This window comes from Pristiophorus japonicus, chromosome 13 (assembly GCF_044704955.1).
Source record: "Pristiophorus japonicus isolate sPriJap1 chromosome 13, sPriJap1.hap1, whole genome shotgun sequence".
NCBI lineage: Eukaryota > Metazoa > Chordata > Chondrichthyes > Pristiophoridae > Pristiophorus > Pristiophorus japonicus.
In genome coordinates, this window is record NC_091989.1 from 65,648,485 (window position 1) to 65,668,261 (window position 19,777).

Here is a 19,777-nt window from a genome sequence, read left to right on the forward strand (position 1 = left end):
GGAAGTGGAGCGCAGTGTTGCGCCACACGCTGGCACCGAAACGGAGTGGTGGGCTGCATGATCGCGGCCCGGACCCTGAGAAAGGAGCGGAAAGGCGCGGCCCGACCTGTAAGGGTAGGAAGAAACGAAGATCGCAGCGCAGCACACCTTCCCATTAAGTTTCGCCCCGCGATGGTATGTGGCCTGGTTTGCGACCCACGAGACTGGTACGGGCATCGCCCCATGGTGGCCTCGTGGTGCGCTGGGCAATTTCCGCTGTGGGGCAGAAAGGGGTCACCACGCACAGTGATGATGTCATCATCGTCGGCACAGCGGCCCGGGACGGGCGCTAATGCATTTGCGCTTCTACTAACTCCCTCGCAACTTTGTGGGATCCCCCTTCCTCCCCCCGGGCGTAAACACTTTTGCGCCCCGTTAGCAGCCCTGGAGGTACTAACGGGAGGTGCACAATGGGGAATTTCGGACCTAAGTATCAGACTCGTGCCTCTTCTCTGGTGACCAAGATTGACCGCAGTACTCAAATTAGAACACCATGCTTTAGTTTTAGCCATTGTCCATGTTCAGGTGCAGGAGCCCGTTTAGCTCATTCAAATTTCCATGCTTTAGCTGCGTGCTGACTCCTAACCCCTTAATAAACTTGAGCTCATCCAAAACTCTGCTGCCGTATCCTAACTTGAACCAAGTCTCATTCACCCATCATCCCTGTGCTCACTGACCTACATTGGCTCCCGGTCCAGCAACACCTCAATTTTAAAATTCTCATCCTTGTTTTCAAATCTCTCCATGGCCCCCATCTCTGTAACCTCCTCCAGCCCTACAAACCTCCGCGATCTCTGTGCTCTTCCAATTCTAGCCTCTTGCGTACACCCGATTTTCATCATTCCACCATTGGCGGCCATACCTTCAGCAACCTGGACCCTAAGCTAGAATTCCCTCCCCAACCCTCTCCACCTCACTGTCCTCCTTTAAAACACTCGTTAAAACCTACCTATTTGACCAAACTTTTGATCACCTGTCCTAATATCTCCTTATGTGGCTCGGTGTCACATTTTGTTTGATAACGCTCCTGTGAAGCGCCTCGGGACGTTTTACTACGTTAAAGGTGCAATATAAATGCAAGTTGTTGTTTTTAGATATCAGTCTCCTAAAATGATGCTTGAAATTGTTCACAGCTAAGCTGTAACAGACCAGTCTTGTTCTACAGTGTAATAGATGTGCAAAACTATGGCTTTAAAAACTATTGGTCTTCTACTTCATCTTCCTCAGCTTAATTCAGGCCTAAACATTAATGTTTTTTTTATAAGCAGTAAATCAATGGCTTTTAGCTCCTGATTAGGCCTCGCTGCACTGCTCTTTACGTCATTCAGGAATTGTATTGCTCACCAGTCTGTTGCTTCCAATCAAAAGCAGCAATCTTAAAATATAATGATTCAAATTGTGATGCCCTTCAGAGGTTTCCATGGCAACCCAATGTGAAGACTTAACGTACTGAATAAAACTGTCCAGAAATGCAGCAAGTAAAATCTGAAATTGATTCCATTCTGTGATGTTTTATAAAGACGAACTCCGTAATAACGTGCTGTTCAGTGAGAAATATTTTGATTCTTTCCCCCGACTCCCCACCCCCCGACTCCCCACCCCCCAACTCCCTATCCATGATCTAACAAAAGCTAATAAACCTGAACTGAGGAAATAGTTACAGAATCTGCCGTTTTTATATTTGGATATCTGAAAATTTTGGTTTTACGAAGGATCTGATTGTTATCATTCAAGCACTCCTCTAATCCTCCCCTTGTGTTCACAGCAACCAACAATTTCCATTGGCATGTGTCACCTATGCTCTTTATCTCAGACCCTTGTGTAAACCATGTATGAGGATTACATGTCACTGGATTAACAGCTATCTTTTACCATGATATTTCACTCTGCAGATTTCACAATGTCCAACATGCACTCCTGACCACTCAAAGGCAGAAAAACACCACTCTGTATTATTCAGGCTAAAACTAGTAGTGGGATTTATTTACAAGATTAATGAGAGGACTCGACAAGTTGGATGCAGAGAGGATATTTCTACTCATAGTCTCAGAATAAGGGGCCGCCCATTTAAAACTGAGATGAGGAATTTCTTCTCAGAGGGTTGTAAATCTGTGGAATTCTCTGCCCCAGAGAACTGTGGAGGCTGGGTCATTGAATATATTTAAGGCGGAGATAGACAGATTTTTGAGTGATAAGGGAGGAAAGGAGAGCAGGCAGGGAAATGGAACTGAGTCCATGGTCAAATCAGCCATGATCTTATTGAATGGCGGAGCAAGCTCGAGGGGCCAAATGGCCTACTCCTCCTGTTTCTTATGGTTCTTCCAACTGCAGAGAAGTAAATGGCATGCAGGAAATAATCATACAGTACTTGTTGTAAATTATATTTTTTAACGTTTGAAAATAATAGTGTCTAAGATAGTTTTCAGAATTGGTTAACTGAGACGTTGGGTGTAACTTGGGCACTTTGGCACTCCATAGAGTTCTGCCTCACTACCAATACTCGGAAACAAACAGTTGAAACAAGGGACTGCACAATGGGGAAAATCAGCCATGCTTTTGCTGCTCCAAGCTGATTTTTGACACCCTGGATCGAAAGCAGTCCTTTCCTACTACAATCATGTTCATCAATTTTACCATTCAGGCATATCCAGGCTAACAAGGTTTGTGGCCAGAGCGGGAGGGGGAGGGTATTTGCATTTCAAACCTGATTTACATGTCTAATAGCTCGGCTGTCCTCAAACAAGCAGCTTAGTATTGGTGAGGCTACAAACCCGGAAGTATAAACATCTTAAAAACATGATCGTTATGGATGCAGTTCCCTCAGAAGTATAGGCCCTGGCCAACGTGGACCATTTCCCATAACTCAGGAGCCTCTTATCAACAAGAACAGACATTGATGACGAGATTCAACACTGTCTCCAGTGCACCAGTGCAGCCTTCGGCTGTCTGAGGAAAAGAGTGTTTGAAGACCAGGCCCTCAAAACTGCCACCAAACTCATGGTCTACAGGGCTGTAGTAATACCCGCCCTCCTGTATGGCTCAGAGACATGGACCATGTACAGTAGACACCTCAAGTCACTGGAGAAATACCACCAATGATGTCTCCGCAAGATCCTGCAAGTCCCCTGGGAGGACAGACGCACCAAGTTAGCATCTGCGACCAGGCCAACATCCCCAGCATTGAAGCACTGAACACACTTGATCAGCTCCGCTGGGCAGGCCACATTGTTCGCATGCCAGACACAAGACTCCCAAAGCAAGCGCTCTACTCGGAACTCCTTCACGGCAAACGAACCAAAGATGGGCAGAGGAAATATTACAAGGACACCCTCAAAGCCTCCCTGATAAAGTGTAACATCCCCACTGACACCTGGGATTCCCTGGCCAAAGACCACCCTAAGTGGAGGAAGTGCATCCGGGAGGGCGCTGAGCACCTCGAGTCTCATCGCTGAGAGCATGCAGAAATCAAGCGCAGGTAGCGGAAAGAGCGTGCGGCAAACCAGTCCCACCCACCCTTTCCCTCAACAACTATCTGTCCCACTTGTGACAGGGACTGTGATTCTCAGCCACCTAAGAACTCATTTTTAGAGTGGGAGCAAGTCTTCCACGATTCCGAGGGACTGCCTATGATGATGATGAGGCAATTGATAATACTGTGGGAAACGCCAAAGCAACTCCTATCAAAACCCATTTTCTCTAAACAGATTTTTGCAGTATCTCACTTCCCCTTAAAGGAAGAAAATAATTGCTTCCATAGGACTTCTGAGTTCTATTTTAAATTCATAATGCATAAACTTACATAAACCTTTATATGAAAAATGTCGAGATTTTATGGTTGGAAGCGATATGTGACTCTGCTGTACCTCAGTACATTATCTGGGGCGATAGTTCCCTCCGAGATGAATGACAGGGAGCATTAGTTTGCTAAATCTGAAGGAGTGATTCCCTTGTTACCGTTGGGGTTTTAGAAACACCACTTCCCTTTCCACAGCTTTACACTCTGAGTGAGGAGTGTTCCCTGTGATCTGAAGTGCACATCTGTTTCTCAGCAACACGGTGCACTGGAATTTATTTGGACTTCGCACTATGTCAGTTGATTTGAATGTGGAAATCTCGCGTTCGGGTTATGACTGGTGCAGGCTAAAGTCTCGACAGTGTTTATTTACACATAGCCAAAATGCGGATACTTAAAAAAAAAAGGCCATATTACCATACATATACATCTTTAATCCTGCCAAGAATCTTTTTCGGATGAAGCATCCAGAATAAAGAATCCGCATTGCTGTACAAAGATCTCAGAAGTGGCAGAGGACAAATCTCCAGTTTCTTCTCTCTGCACTGTATTTTTGACTGAAGTGTAACGGCAATTTACTGAGGGACAGCAGTGTCACTTGTTGCCTCAAACCATAAAGTTTCTGTATTTTGCATATCACATATTAAGTAGGTCAGTATAGTGCGAATGTAAAATGGAACTCTGTTAGCTGCCTTATGGAAACAAATCTGTGCTTCCTGTCTAGAGGAAGGGAGACAATGGACCTAGCCTTTCTCTTGGACCCGGAGAAAGCACATACTTACAGTTTATGTATCATATTTTGCTTTGATGCTGACCTCCCAGTTGAGCTTGACAACATCACCAGCTCCAAAGCACAACTGACAATGGAGCTTCATTGGTTCGGCTAGTTGTCAATCAACCAGCTCTGCACCTCAAGCAATTAAGTTACGGACGTCACAGTGTGCCTTCGTCCCAACACGAGCAAAATACCAGACAGCGCCCTTGATGAAAGGGCCTTTCATTTTTGTTTTAAGTCTGGAAGCCCAGTAATTGTGAGCCGGTTCATGGCATTTATGCAGGTTAGTTTGCTTTGTGTAGACTGAAGGCAGCTTTATTGATCCAGTTTCACTGCAGGTCCGTGAAAATCGGATTTAACATCTTAAAACACCAGGGGGTAGAAATTTGACTTGGACGGTAGCGCATCACAGGCAGTATTGCTTCAGCACCCTGTTATACTCACCATTAGATAATCAGCTCCAAATGAATGGACCTGAATATCGAGCGGTCTGTATAAAAAGTGGGCCAAGTGTTAGCAACCATTTTGTACTGGCACCCAGGGTGAATTTCTCGCTCCCAGAGTCTGACCTAAAGGACCAGTGTAAATCTGTAAAAAGCTCAGGCTGCAACACAGAAGCAGATATCAAGGTTACAGCTCACAAATTCAATTGACAGAGGATTCAGACAATGTGTTCTTAATCAATCTAACAGTGCCAAGGGGTCACTTGCATTGCAACATTAATTAGCAACCCATCAATTAACTTAAACATGGATCAATGGGAAGTTATTAAGAACGTCTCAGAGAGACTGCTGGCTGATATCATTTTAAACGCACCAATACCCATTTTAAACTGGACTATTGATGCTTTTTAAAGCAATGTAGAATTATGCCTTTCAACACAAATCCATGTTTGTCAGATCACTCTGTTGCCAAAGATAGGTTGACATCTCTGGGGAAAATAATTTTTCCCTCATGCAGTTGGCAGGTTATCTAACAGCATACTCTAGCTTATGCAAGATTCCCAAAGGAGCGTGCCCTGGAATAGAAACATAGAAACATAGAAAATAGGTTCAGGAGTAGGCCATTCTGCCCTTCGAGCCTGCACCACCATTCGATAAGATCATGGCTGATCATTCCCTCAGTAACCCTTTCCTGCTTTCTCTCCATACCCCTTGATCCCTTTAGCGTAAGGGCCATATCTAACTCCCTTTTGAATATATCCAATGAATTGGCATCAACAACTCTCTGCAGTAAGGGAATTCCACAGGTTAACAACTCTCTGTGACGAAGTTTCTCCTCATCTCAGTCCTAAATGACCTACCCCTTGTCCTAAGACTGTGTCCCCTGGTTCTGAACTTCCCCAACATCGGGAACAATCTACCCGCATCTAACCTGTCCCATCCCGTCAGAATCTTGTATGTTTCTATGAGATCCTTTCTCATCCTTCTAAACTCCAATGTATAAAGGTCCAGTTGATCCAGTTTCTCCTCATATGTCAGTCCGGCCATCCCAGGAATCAGTCTGATGAACCTTTGCTGCATTCCCTCAATAGCAAGAATGTCCTTCCTCAGAAAACTGAACACAATATTCCAGGTGAGGCTTCATCAAGGCCCTGTACAACTGCAGTAAGACCTCCCTGCTCCAATACTCAAATCCCCTAGCTATGAAGGCCAACATACCATTTGCCTTATTTACTGCCTGCTGCACCTGTATGCCAACTTTCAATAACTGATGAACCATGACATCCAGGTCTCGTTGCACCTCCCCTTTTCCTAATCTGCCACCATTCAGATAATATTCTGTCCATGTTTTTGCCTCCAAAGTGGATAACCTCACATTTATCCACATTTTACTACATCTGCCATGCATTTGCCCACTCACCTAACCTGTCCAAGTCACCCTGCAGCCTCTTAGACCCCCTCACAGCTCACACCGTCACCCAGTTTAGTGTCATCTGAAAACTTGGAGATATTACACTCTATTCCTTCATCCAAACCATTGATGTATATTGTAAAGAGCTGGGGTCCCAGCACTGAGCCCTGTGGCACTCCACTGGTCACTGCCTTCCATTCTGAAAAGGACCCGTTTATCCTGACTCTCTGTTTCCTGTCTGCCAACCAGTTCTCTATCCACATCAGTATATTACCCCCAATACCATGTGCTTGCCAGTCTACTCTAGCCAATTCACGCCTCAAACCATCGAAGTTACCTTTCCTTAAGTTCAGGACCTTAGTTTCTGAATTAACTGTGTCACTCTCCATCCTAATAAAGAATTCTACCATGTTAAGGTCACTCTTCCCCAAGGGGTCTCGCGCAACAAGATTGCTAATTAGTCCTTTCTCATTACACATCACCCAGTCTAGGATGGCCAGCTCCCTGGTTGGTTCCTCAACATATTGGTCTAGAAAACCATCCCTAATACACTCCAGGAAATCCTCCTCCACCACATTGGGCTAACCAAACTGGTAGCAATCAATATGTAGATTAAAGTCGCCCATTATAACTGCTGTACCTTTATTGCATGCATCCCTTATTTCTTGTTTGATGCTGTCCTCAACCTTACTACTACTGTTTGGTGGTCTGTACACAACTTCCACTAGCATTTTCTGTCCCTTGGTATTCCGCAGCTCCACCCATACCGATACCACATCATCCAAGCTAATGTATTTTCTTACTATTGCATTAATTTCCTCTTTACCCAGCAATGCCACCCCGCCTACTTTTCCTTTCTGTCTATCCTTCCTAAATGTTGAATACCACTGGATGTTGAGTTCACAGCCTTGGTCTCCCTGGAGCCATGTCTCCGTGATGCCAATTACATCATATCCGTTAACTGTTGTCTGCGCAGTTAATTCGTCCACCCTATTCCGAATACTCCTTGCATTGATGCACAGAGCCTTCAGGCTTGTCTTTCTAACACATTTTGCCCCTTTAGAATTTTGCTGTAATGTGGCTCTTTTTGCTTTTTGCCTTAGGTTTCTCTGCCCTCCACTTTTACTTTTCTTCTTTCTATCTTTTGCTTCTGCCCCCATTCTACTGCCCTCTGTCTCCCTGTATAGGTTCCCATCCCCCTGCCGTATTAGTTTAACTCCTCCCCAACAGTACTCGCAAACACTCCCCCTCGGACATTGGTTCCGGTCCTGCCCAGGTACAGACCGTCCAGTTTGTACTGGTCCCACCTCCCCCAGAACCGGTTCCAATGTCCCAGGAATTTGAATCCCTCCCTGTTGCACCACTCCTCAAGCCACCTATTCATCTGAGCTATCCTGCGATTACTACTCTGACTAGCACGTGGCACTGGTAGCAATCCTGCGATTACTACTTTTGAGGTCCTACTTTTTAATTTAGCTCCTGGCTCCCTAGATTCGTCTTATAGGAACTCATCCCATTTTTTACCTATATCTTTCGTACCTATATGCACCACGACAACTGGCTGTTCACCTTCCCTTTTCAGAATGCCCTGCACCTGCTCCGAGACATCCTTGACCCTTGCACCAGGGAGGCAACATACCATCCTGGAATCTCGGTTGCAGCCGCAGAAAGGTCTATCTATTCCCCTTACAATTGAATCCGTACACTATAGCTCTCCCACTGTTTTTCCTGCCCTCCTCTGCAGCAGAGCCACCCACAGTGCCATGAACTTGGCTGCTGCTGCCACCCTCCCCTGGTGAGACATCCCCCTCAACAGTACCCAATGCGGTGTATCTGTTTTGCAAGGGGATGACCGCAGGGGACCCCTGCACTACCTTCCTTGCACTGCTCTTCCTGTTGGTCTCCCATCCCCTATCTGGCTGTGTACCCTTTTCCTGCGGTAAGACCAACTCACTAAACGTGATATTCACGTCATTCTCAGCATCGTGCATGCTCCAGAGTGAATCCACCCGCAGCTCCAGTGCTGCAATGCAGTCCATCAGGAGCTGCAGGCGGATGCACTTCCTGCACACGTAGTCGTTGGGGACACCGGAAGCGTCCCTGACTTCTCACATAGTACAGGAGGAGCATAACAGGTGTCCGAGCTGTCCTGCCATGATTTAACCCTTAGATAAACTTAATGAATGGAAGAGCTTACTTAACTGAGAGAAAAAGGGATCAAGTTATAATCCCTGAGAAGAACAATGCTCATGAATGAAGGAGAAAATGACTAAGGTGCAACTTGGAGAAAGGTTTGAGAAAAGCCGACTACCATCAAGGCTGAATGGAGCCCTCCATCTCCCAACTAGGAAGAGACGTCCTCAGGGTCACGGGAGAACAGGAGTATGAATACTAAATAATAAGAATTCTAATTGCATTTGGGGAGGGCAAACAAGGCAAGGGATACACATTAAGTGGTAGGACACTGAAAAGTGTAGAGGAACAGAAGGACATTGGAGTGTATGTCCACAGATCCCTGAGGGTGGCAGACCAGGTAGTTAAGGTGGTTAAGAAGGCAAGCGGGATACTTCCCTTTTGTAAAGTCCTTACTCTACAGTATGAAACCAACGAGGCACATTCTGGGGACAAGGTCACTCTGTGACCTTAACTCTTTATTCACAGGACTCCAAAGACCATGATCTTGCGTGGGTCCCTTTTTATACCTGTGTGATCAGGTAAGGAGTGTCTCCCACAAGTTCACCCCTTGTGGTCAAGGTCTGCATCTAGGTTGAGTGTATAAAGTAATACAGTGGTGTTACATTGTTACATACATGACATCACCTTCCCCCCCCCCCCCAAAGTCTTATTGGATCATAGGTCTAGTCTTTCAGGTGGTCTACTCTCCCTCGTGGAGCGTCGCATTTGGGGTTCTGGTTGTTGGACACTGACATGAGTGTCTGTCACCTGTGGTGATTCCGACCTGTCCGGGCTGACCGCAGGGACTGTACATTCTTCTGATTGTTCTTGTTGCTCGTTCACTGGCGGTGTTGTGAGCTCCAGCTCATGGTCTTCTTCAGGTTCCTCCGTGTCGATGCTGAACCTTTTTTTTACTTGGTCCAGATGCTTACGGCATATCTGACCATTGTTGAGTTTTACCACGATGACCGTATTCCCCTCTTTTTCAATTACAGTGCCCTCAAGCCATTTGGACCCCATGGCGTGATTGAGGACGAATATCATTTATTTCTGTACATCTCCCCCTCGAATTATGGTCATGGTACTCGTTTTGTGACTTGTGCTTGCCCTCAACTATGTCGGTCAGGACTGGGTGAATGAGGGACAAACGAGTTTTGAGTGTCCGTTTCATTAGTAGCTCTGCGGGCGGGACTCCCGTGAGCGAGTGCGGTCGGGATCTATAGGCCAGCAGGAGACGCGATAGGTGGCATTGTAGGGAAGGTCCTTGAATCCTGAGCATACCTTGCTTAATGATTTGGACCGCACGTTCCGCCTGGCCATTGGAAGCTGGCTTGAATGTCACAGTCCTGACGTGGTTGATGCCATTGCCCGACATAAACGCTCGGAATTCGTAGCTTGTGAAACATGGGCCATTATCACTAACCAGAATTTCCGGCAAGCCGTGGGTTGCAAAGATCGCACGTAGGCTTTCCACGGTGGTGGATGACGTGCATGAATTCAGAATGATGCACTCGATCCATTTCGAGTACGCATCTACCACAATAAGGAACATCTTACCCATCAAAGGGCCCGCGTAGTCAACATGAATGCGTGACCATGGCCTGGTGGTCCAGGGCCACGGGCTGAGCGGGGCCTCCCTGGGGGCATTACGACGATGGGATGTCGTCCTGGAATACGATCGTTCCAGGAATGGACTTAAGCAGGCTTTCCGTGTTTCGTTGAAAAATCACGGCCGCTGATCGAATGCCAAATAGGCACCTGTTATAAACGAACAGTCCCTTGTGCGTGGTGATAGTGGTCAGTAGTTTAGATTCGTCGGCCAGTTCCTCGGTCATATAAGCTGAAGTGAGGTCCAACTTGGTGAACAGCTTGCCGCCTGCCAGTGTGGCGAAGAGGTCCTCTGCTCTCGGGAGCAGGTATTGATCTTCTAGGGACACCCGATTGATGGTGGCCTTGTAGTCGCCACAGATCCTGACAGAGCCATCCGCTTTTAGGACTCCAATGATGGGGCTCGCCCAGTCGCTGAATTCAACAGGCGAGATGATGCTCTCTCTCAACAGCCGGTCCAATTCGCTCTCTATCTTTTCCCGCATCACATATGGCACCGCTCTGGCTTTGTGGTGCACTGGCCTGGCGTCTGGGGTGATGTGTATCACTACTTTAGTGCCTTTGAAAGTCCCAACGCCAGGTTGGAATAGTGAATCGAATTGTTGTAGGACTTGTGAGCATGAACTTCGCTCCACAGATGACATTGCGTGAACATCCCCCCATTTCCAGTTCATCTCGGCTAACCAGCTCCTCCCCAACAGTGCGGGACCATTGCCCGGGACAATCCAGAGTGGCAGCCGATTCACTAATCCATTATGTGTGACAGCCAACATTGCACTGCCTAGCACCGGAATGATTTCTTTAGTGTACGTCCATAATTGTGTCTCGATATGTGCTAATTTGGGTCTACTGGCTTTAAGTGGCCATAGCTTCTCAAATTGCTGAACACCCATGAGGGACTGGCTGGCCCTAGTGTCCAGCTCCACACTTACTGGGATACAGTTTAATAAAACCCTCATCATTGGTGGTGTTCTGGTGTATGAACTGTGAATATTCGTCACATGGACCCGCTGAACCTCGGCGTCCATCGATTTGCCCCAAAAGTCATCCTGGCTCAAAGAACGCTCTTCTGGTCCATTCGCCTCATATATTAGTCTGGTTGCAGTCTTCCTGCACATTCAAGCTAAGTGGCCACTGAGATTGCAGTTCCTGCAGACAAACTGTTGAAATCTGCAAGATCTCGCTGAGTGTTTTCCCCCACACCTCCAGCATGAATTAAAGTTTCCATTGTTGGGAACAAAGGGACTATGGCCAGGCATTCCACGCTGACTGTCCCTTTGACTGCTCTTAAGTACCCTATTAGTGGGTGTCAATGGCCCCATCCCGGGCCGCATTGCCCACTGTGATGGTGTGAATGTCCATTCAGCCTGCCATTGTCTCTGTTGAAGTCCTACTCTGGGATCTATTGCTGCCTGGGGAGTGTCGGCCTGCTCCTGCCTGCCTGCGGGGCTCTGAGTTGCATTGATGATGTTGACTCCCTGATCCATCGCCGCGTTAGAGGCAGAATTGCGCGCGTATATTATTTTCATCTCTTCCTCCCCCGCCATGAAATTTTGAGCTATCAACGCCGCCGCTTCCAAGGTCAAATCCTTGATCTCAATTAATTTGCGGAAAATTCCCGCATGACCGATGCCCTCAATAAAGAAGTCCCTTAGCATCTCCCCCCTGCAGGCGTGAACTTACAGAGGCTGGCCAAACACCGGAGGTCCGCTACGAAGTCCGGTATGCTCTGTCCTTCACGACGTCGGTGGGTGTAGAATCTATGTTGGGCCATATGTATGCTACTCGCTGGTTTGAGGTGCTCCCTGATCAATTTGCTAAGTTCTTCAAAGGTTTTGTCCGCCGGCTTTTCAGGTGCTAGTAAGTCCTTCACAAGCGCGTAAGTCTTTGGTCCGCAGCTGGTCAAAAGATGAGCCCTTCGCTTGTCGGCCGCTGCATCCCCCAGCCATTCTTTCGTAATGAAGCTTTGCTGAAGCCTCGCGACAAAATCATCCCAGTCTTCCCCAATACAGTACCATTCCTCTGTGCTACCGGTGGCCATTCTCGTGGGTCGTGAATTCCCGTTTCTCGTTGACAATGTAAAGTCCTTACTCTACAGTATGAAACCACACGAGGCACATTCTGAGCACAAGGTCACTCTGTGACCTTAACTCTTTATTCACAGGACTCCAAAGACCATGACCCTGCTTGGGACCTCCCTTTTTATACCTGTGTGATCAGGTAAGGAGTGTCTCTCACAAGTTCACCCCTTGTGGTCATGGTATGCATTTAGGTTGAGTGTATACAGTAATACAGTGGTGTTACATTGTGGTTACATACATGACACCTTTATTACCCGAGGCATAGAACATACAAACAGGGAGGTTATGCTTGAACTGTATAAAACACTGGTTAGACCACGTAGAGTACTGTGTGCAATTCTGGTCACCACATTACAGGAAAGATGTGATTGCACTAGAGAGGGTACAGAGGAGATTTACGAGGATGTTGCCTGGACTGGATAATTTTATCAATGAGGACAGATTGGATAGACTGGATTTGTTTTCTTTGGAACAGAGGAAGCTGAGGGAGACCTTATTGAGATGTATAAAATTGAGAAAGGCCTAGATAGAGTGGATAGGTGTTGTTTATGTATATACCCTGTACACTCAATGTACAGTTGCATAAGACCAATGAATGTATCTCTACACTGTATACAATATGCCTGTACCACCAAAGGGTGCAACAGGTGGAGACCTAGAGGTCACCTGTACACCACAGGTAACCAAGTATAAAAGGGAGCCCACCTTACTGTAACCTCATTCAGGAGCTGCAATAAATGGACTAAGGTCACAACAGTTCAATACCTTACCTCATGGAGTCATTACTAGAGTGCCTGCAAACACCACAATAGGAAGGACCTATTTCCCTTGGCAGAGGGGTCAACAACCAGGGGGCATAGTTTTAAATTAATTGGTAGAAAGTTTAGAAGGGATTTGAGGGGAAATTTATTCACCCAGGGGGTGGTGGGTATCTGGAACTCACTGCCTGAAAGGGTGGTAGAGGCAGGAACCCTTACCACATTTAAAAAGTACTTGGATGTGCACTTGAAGTATTGTAACCTACAGGGCTACGGATTTAGAGCTGGAAAGTGGAATTAGACTGGGTAGCTCTTTGTCGGCCGGCTTGGACACGATGGGCCAAATTTCTATGATTCTATGATGAGCATTTTAGATTAGGATGCAAATGAATTGTTAATTCAAGGTGTATTGTTTGAAATGAGCTGTTCTCTACTTTAAGTTATGCTTGAGATCAAAAGTCATATCACTGCTGAAATGAGATGAAAGTACCCAGCTAAACTGTACCAGCTAAACTGCATCAGTATTTTCACCTCCTTGCACACCTTGGTTCACACTTGAGCATTGGTGGATCAATGGGAACATTAACAAGAAAGAAAGACTGCTACTGAGCAAGCCACATTCTAATTCTGAATTATGAAATTAGCTGATTCATTTTCATGTGCAATAGTCAGGCTGATTGCAATGCAGAGGGTATGAAAAATTAATCTGAATTATAACCAGAGTTTATACATTTAATTTATAGAAGGAGACGTAAACATTTGATGCACCTTGTTGAGCTCCAGTTCATGTAACAATGTACTTACATTTCTCATTCTCTTTCAGTCTTCAGGCACCAGTGTCACTGTCGACATAGCTGTGATGGGTGAGGCCCATGGACTAATCACAGACCTTCTGGCTGAACCTTCCCTGCCTCCCAATGTCAGTACCTCCTTGAGGGCTGTCAGCAATTTGCTCAGCACTCAACTGATGTTCCAGCCCATCCACAAGCCCAGAATAAATCCATTAGTGTCGTTCAGCGAGTCCTACATTTCCTCTGATGCCGAAGAATGTCCGGGAGAGAAACTCGCTATCCCAAAGGTACCCCAAGAGATGTTAACTTTCATTTCCAATATATCGGTGGTTGGTTAAGTAGCAATCTTTGGGCTGGATTTTCAGCGTTGATGTTTTTGGGGCAATAATGGCGGGGGGCGGTAAAGTTTGCACCGGGGAACAATTTGCGCCTCAGTAAGTTTGGGCAATTGACCGCTGCATCAGGGGGGCCAGCGTTAAAGGAGGCGTTGTACACCTCTCTTAGCGCGTTAGGATGGGAAACTCCTGAGCAAAAGATCCGGGACCGGGAGCATTCCGAGAGGCACTTGGGCGGGGGGGGGGGGGGGGGGGGGGGGGGGTGATCTAAAAATAAATCCACAAAAACATTCCCAAAACATTGCCCACGCCACCACAACATAAATCGCAAAAAAAAAGAAAAAAAAAAATCACACTTACCTGAGGAGTCGGGATGGTTGGACTTACCTCATTTCCCAGGTGGTCAGTGCGGGGCACACTTTGGGGCAAGAATCAAAACTTGCGCCGGTGTCGCAACCAGTACCATTGTACGCAGCAGGCTCGAAACAGGAACGGTGCAGAAAGTCAACACTTATTCTGTCTCCCGACGGCAGTCGACAACAAATCTGCGAGGGGAGTATGAGTCGGAGTCAAAATCTGCCGGGCCTTGTTCAAACCCTGCCGGTCAGCTGCTCGCCCATTTCTGGTGGAAAGCGGTAGCTGACCAGCGGGAAAAGAAGACAATCAGGTGGCCTAAAAGCCGCCCGCTGGTTTCAGAAGAGTTGGTATTTTAGGGGGAAGGAGAGGGTGGGGTAGGAGGAGGGGGAGTTTGTAGAGCCCAGGACAGCAGAGGTGCAGACTTCCCTTGTGGGGTGGAGAGGCACTCCTGCTCTTCTGGACACCAACAAGCAAAGTTTTTTTAACGTACCTCTCTAGCTTCCGACAGGTTCACCTGGGGAGTGGTTGGGAGGTGTGGTGCGTCCGGGACAGGAATCCCGCTCAGGTGTGGGATAAAATTCCATTGTGTCCCAGGTATGTCATGGGAGGGAGAGAATTTCTGTTAAGCAAGAGTGAGAACAAGAGTGCGGTGAAGTAAGAGGTGAGGGGACTGAGGGAGTGTAGTTGTGGGTTGATGTCACTGATGATGAGGAGCCACTCGGTGGAAAGACTAAGGCAGGATATCTCAATGAAGAAGTTAGATTTGGGGCTTAGGTGAATGGTAAACAACAGTTCGGCACAAACTGCCAGTTTTCCTGGGTCAACCGCGGCCTAGTCAGTAGGCCTTTCAGGGACTGCTGGAGGCTGGTATGGCAACTTTTTTTTATTTATATAGGGACTTTCACGACCACTGGATGTCTCAAAGCACTTTACAGCCAACGAAATACTTTTGGAGTGTCGTCACTGTTGTAAAGTGGGAAACAGGCAGCCAATTTGTGTACAGCAAGCTCCCACAAACAGCAATGTAATAATGACTAGATAATCTGTTTTTGTTATGTTGATTGAGGGATAAATATTGGCCAGGACACTGGGGATAACTCTCCTGTTCTTCTTCAAAATAGTGCCATGGGATCTTTTACCTCCACCTGAGAGAGCAGGCGGGACCTCGGTTTAATGTCTCATCCGAAAGACCGCACCTCCGACAGTGCAGCACTCCCTCAGCACTGCACTGGAGTGTCAGCCTAGCTTTATGTGTTCAAGTCCCTGGAGTGGGACTTGAACCCACAACCTTCTGACTCGGAGGCGAGTATGCTAGCTGCTAAGAGGAGCAGGAGTGCTTGTCCTGACCCCACAAATACTGAGGGTCCGGCCAGGTTACCCCCTTCCCCTCAGGTTCACCGCAGCCCCTCTCCCGAGACATATCTGCGGGGCGGCTTTTTGTGGGAGCCGAACTATTTTCCTGTGGTTCTAACCAATGTGGCTGGCTGGTTTTATGCAGATGAGGCCTGAGGCTCCCAGAAAGCTTTGAGCTGACGACACGTTCCCTCTGCGATGTTTATTTTGAGCCAGTGTCCGGCGCTGCTCCAATTTCTCGCTCCCATGTGTAATGCCACGGGTGAGTGATTAGTGCAGGAAGTTAAAATTGCCTACATTTCAACAGTGACTACACTTCAAAGGTACTTCATCAGCTGTGAAGCGCAATGGATTGTCTTGAGGTCGTGAAAGGTGCTGTATAAATGTAAGTTGTTTCTTTATTAAAATAGGAGATGCGGAGAGAACTTGGCAAGGGGAGGACGAAATCTAGAGATAGCTGGCATGTGCACCAATGCTATAAATTCTAGATAGGTCCATGACAATTGCATTGGTGACCTTGATAAAAGCAACTTGCTGCATGTCCAGTAATTGTTTACACATACAAGTGTGTTTAAAACCGATCAAAGCTTTTATTGAATTCAACTGTGGATACTGCAGTGTCATTGTGGTTCATTAACTTCTTCCTTTGAGATGGATTCAAACAATGGAGTCCTAGTTTCTTCAGACAGATTTCCATCGTTGGTAGGACAGCCATTATGTTTGATGAAAGTACTGTTTAAAACACTTATTGACCTTAACTAGATTGGTGGTTATCAAACCATCAGACAGATAGATCTGTAGTTTTAAAATGGAAATTTAATGAATAAAAGACATGAGCATCCCTTTATCACAGCCTTGGCTAAACTGAAAAGCCATTTCATATAATTTGATTTAATCAACTGTTTATTCAATTTACAAAATTGCCACATTTCTCTTTGTTTATTTTGCTGTAAGCAGTAATGAAAAAAAAATCTGTTATCCTGATATTTGATGTGTAATTGGTATTTTATTCCAAAAAGCTAGAAAAGCATTTATTGGAGAGATTTTTTTGTTGGAAGAATCGACAACTGTAATTGTCTTTGTTTGAGATATTGTGCTACCATCCTTCTGCCTTTAGGACTGGGCTGAATTAACTTCAGACTGTTTTGTTCACAAGTGAAGTTTTTTTAGTCATGCTTATTGATGATTTCACCTGGACCTACTGAATTTATTTCATCTTTGTATTTCCTTTAGCGACTGAGGAGAAGTCTGCCTCCGGGGCTGTTGAGACGGATTTCATCCACATGGACAACCACAACCTCTGCCACGGGTCTGCCCACCATGGAGCCCGGGCCAGTCAGGCGAGACCGCAGTGCGAGCATCAAGCCTACTCAGGAAGCCCCAGTGGGCAGGTACGCACAGCTTCGCAAGCTCTGCTGCTGCACCGCAGTCGTGTCAAATTTGCTTTAACACTAGAAAGTAAATCACAAAAGAATGTTAAGAGAGGGTAATCCAATTCTGAGCTCCTGCCTCGGACTAATCATTTAAAGGAAAGCTTCACCGAGTTCAACAGTGGCAAGGTTGCAGTTGTCTGCTTTGTTGAATGATCCTGTGACCTACTTCATCTCACCATATCAGCATATCCTTCCATTCCTTTCTCCCTCTTGTCTAGCTTCCCCTTAAGCGCATCTCTGTTATTCACCTCAACTACTCCATGTGGTAGCGAGTTCCACATTCTCACCACTCTGTTGCGCAGGCCACATGCTCCTCTATCCACTGGTTTGGCCTGTTGAATTTTTTGGCCCTGGAGGTTTTGAAAGAGCCATCCCCATTTCTGTTATTTTGCGGGTGGATAAACCCTGTATGATAATGTCACAGTCTGGCAGCATCAGCAACTTGAGACATATGAAACAGTGATTGAAACTTTCTGATATAACCCCTTAGACTCCACGGTACACACCTTGTGGGCAACAAAGATAAAAGCTTTGGTACCAGTGCTCCGAAGTTATGAGAAAGAACAATCGAGCCAGCAGTGACACACCATGGATAAATAAATAATGGGAAACTTGAAACAGCAATTAATTAGGAAGGCAAATAGAATGTTGGCCTTTATTGCAAGGGGGATGGAGTATAAAAGTAGGGAAGTCCTGGTACAACTGTATTAGTGAGGCCACACCAAGAGTACTGCTTACAGTTTTGGTCTCCTTATTTAAGGAGGGATATACTTGCATTAGAGGTAGTTCAGAGAAGTTGGGGGAATCTAGAACTAGGGGGCATAGTTTCAGAATAAGGGGTCAGCCATTTTAAACGGAAAAGAGGAGGAATTTATTCTCTCAGAGGGCTGTGAATCTTTATGGGTTACGGGCAGGGAAGTGGAGTTGAGGCCAAGATCAGGTCAGCCACAATATTATTGAATGGCAGAGCAGGCTCGAAGGGGCCAAATAGCTGACGCCTGCTCCTATTTCTTATGTTCTTATGTAAAAGAAGAAAACATATGCTAAGTACATGGACAACAAAGGAAAGGATGACAAAAGGGACTATGAAAAGGTTAGGAAAGAAGTAAAAATACACAATTAGGATGGAAAAGAGAAACTAGAAAATTAATTTATCAGGGGGTATAAAAAGAAACAGTAAAGTATGCTACAGACACTTAAATAACAAAAGAAAAATGAGGATAGGGATAGGGTCACTAAGGGTTACACATGATAAACTCTCAGATAATGTCAGCAAATGGCAGAAATATTAAATAATTACTTTGCCTCGGTAGTTACCAGAGCGACTAACATGGTGGACATGACATTAGAAGAAGAGATCAAAAAAGATATAGAGATTTCAGATAGAAAGAATGGAGATAATAAACTAATCAATCTTAGAGAGGATAAAATGCCAGATCTGCATGGATTGCATCCGCGCATATTAAAAGAAGTTAGGGAAGAGATAGCAGAGGCACTATTGTATATAAATAAAACTCATTACAATAGGGAAAAGTGTCAGAGGACTGGCAAACGGCTAATGTGATTCCTATATTGAAAAGATGAGATAGAACAAGTCCAGAGAACTATAGACCAATTAGCTTGGTAGGAATGATAATCGAATCCTCACTCAAAGATGGAATCGAAAAAACATTTAGAACATATAATAAACAGCAGTCAGCATGGATTCCAAAAGGGAAAGTCATGCTTAACCAAACTTATTGAATTCTTTGAAGAAGTAACAGAAAGGAAAATGCAGCAGACATAATATATTTGGATTTCCAATAAGCCTTTAATAATGTACTGCATAGTAGACATATGACTAAGGTCAGAACATATTCTTTGAGGTGGTACTCAGTAAGATAATGGGACTAAAGGCAGATAAATGCCCTGGACCTGATGGCTTGCATCCTAGGGTCTTAAGAGAAGTAGCAGCAGGGATTGTGGATGCATTGGTTGTAATTTACCAAAATTCCCTGGATTTGCAAAAGGACATAGACAGGCTAAGTTAGTGGGCAAAAATTTGGCAGATGGAGTATAATGTTGGAAAGTGTGAGGTCATGCACTTTGGCAGAAAAAAATCAAAGAGCAAGTTATTATTTAAATGGAGTGCTGCAGTACAGGGGAACCTGGGGGTACTTGTGCATGAAACACAAAAGGATCGTATGCAGGTACAGAAAGTGATCAGGAAGGCCAATGGAATCTTGGCCTTTATTGCAAAGGGGATGGAGTATAAAAGCAGGGAAGTCTTGCTACAGCTATATAAGGTATTGGTGGGGCCACACCTGGAATACTGTGTGCAGTTTTGGTTTCCATATTTACAAAAGGATATACTTGCTTTTGAGGCAGTTCAGAGAAGATTCACTAGGTTGATTCCGGAGATGAGGGGGTTGACTTATGAGGAAAG

General features: G+C 45.8%; 1 protein-coding gene across 1 annotated transcript in view; it reads left to right on the plus strand.

The window, feature by feature from the left end:
• The window catches only part of pde3a (phosphodiesterase 3A, cGMP-inhibited), a 572,752-nt gene that overhangs the window by 444,918 nt on the left and 108,057 nt on the right, over nt 1–19,777 (plus strand). Inside the window, exons 3-4 of the mRNA XM_070897592.1 lie at nt 13,907–14,161; nt 17,153–17,310. Coding sequence (XP_070753693.1) covers nt 13,907–14,161; nt 17,153–17,310 — 413 coding nt within the window. The remainder of the gene's footprint in view (nt 1–13,906; nt 14,162–17,152; nt 17,311–19,777) is intronic.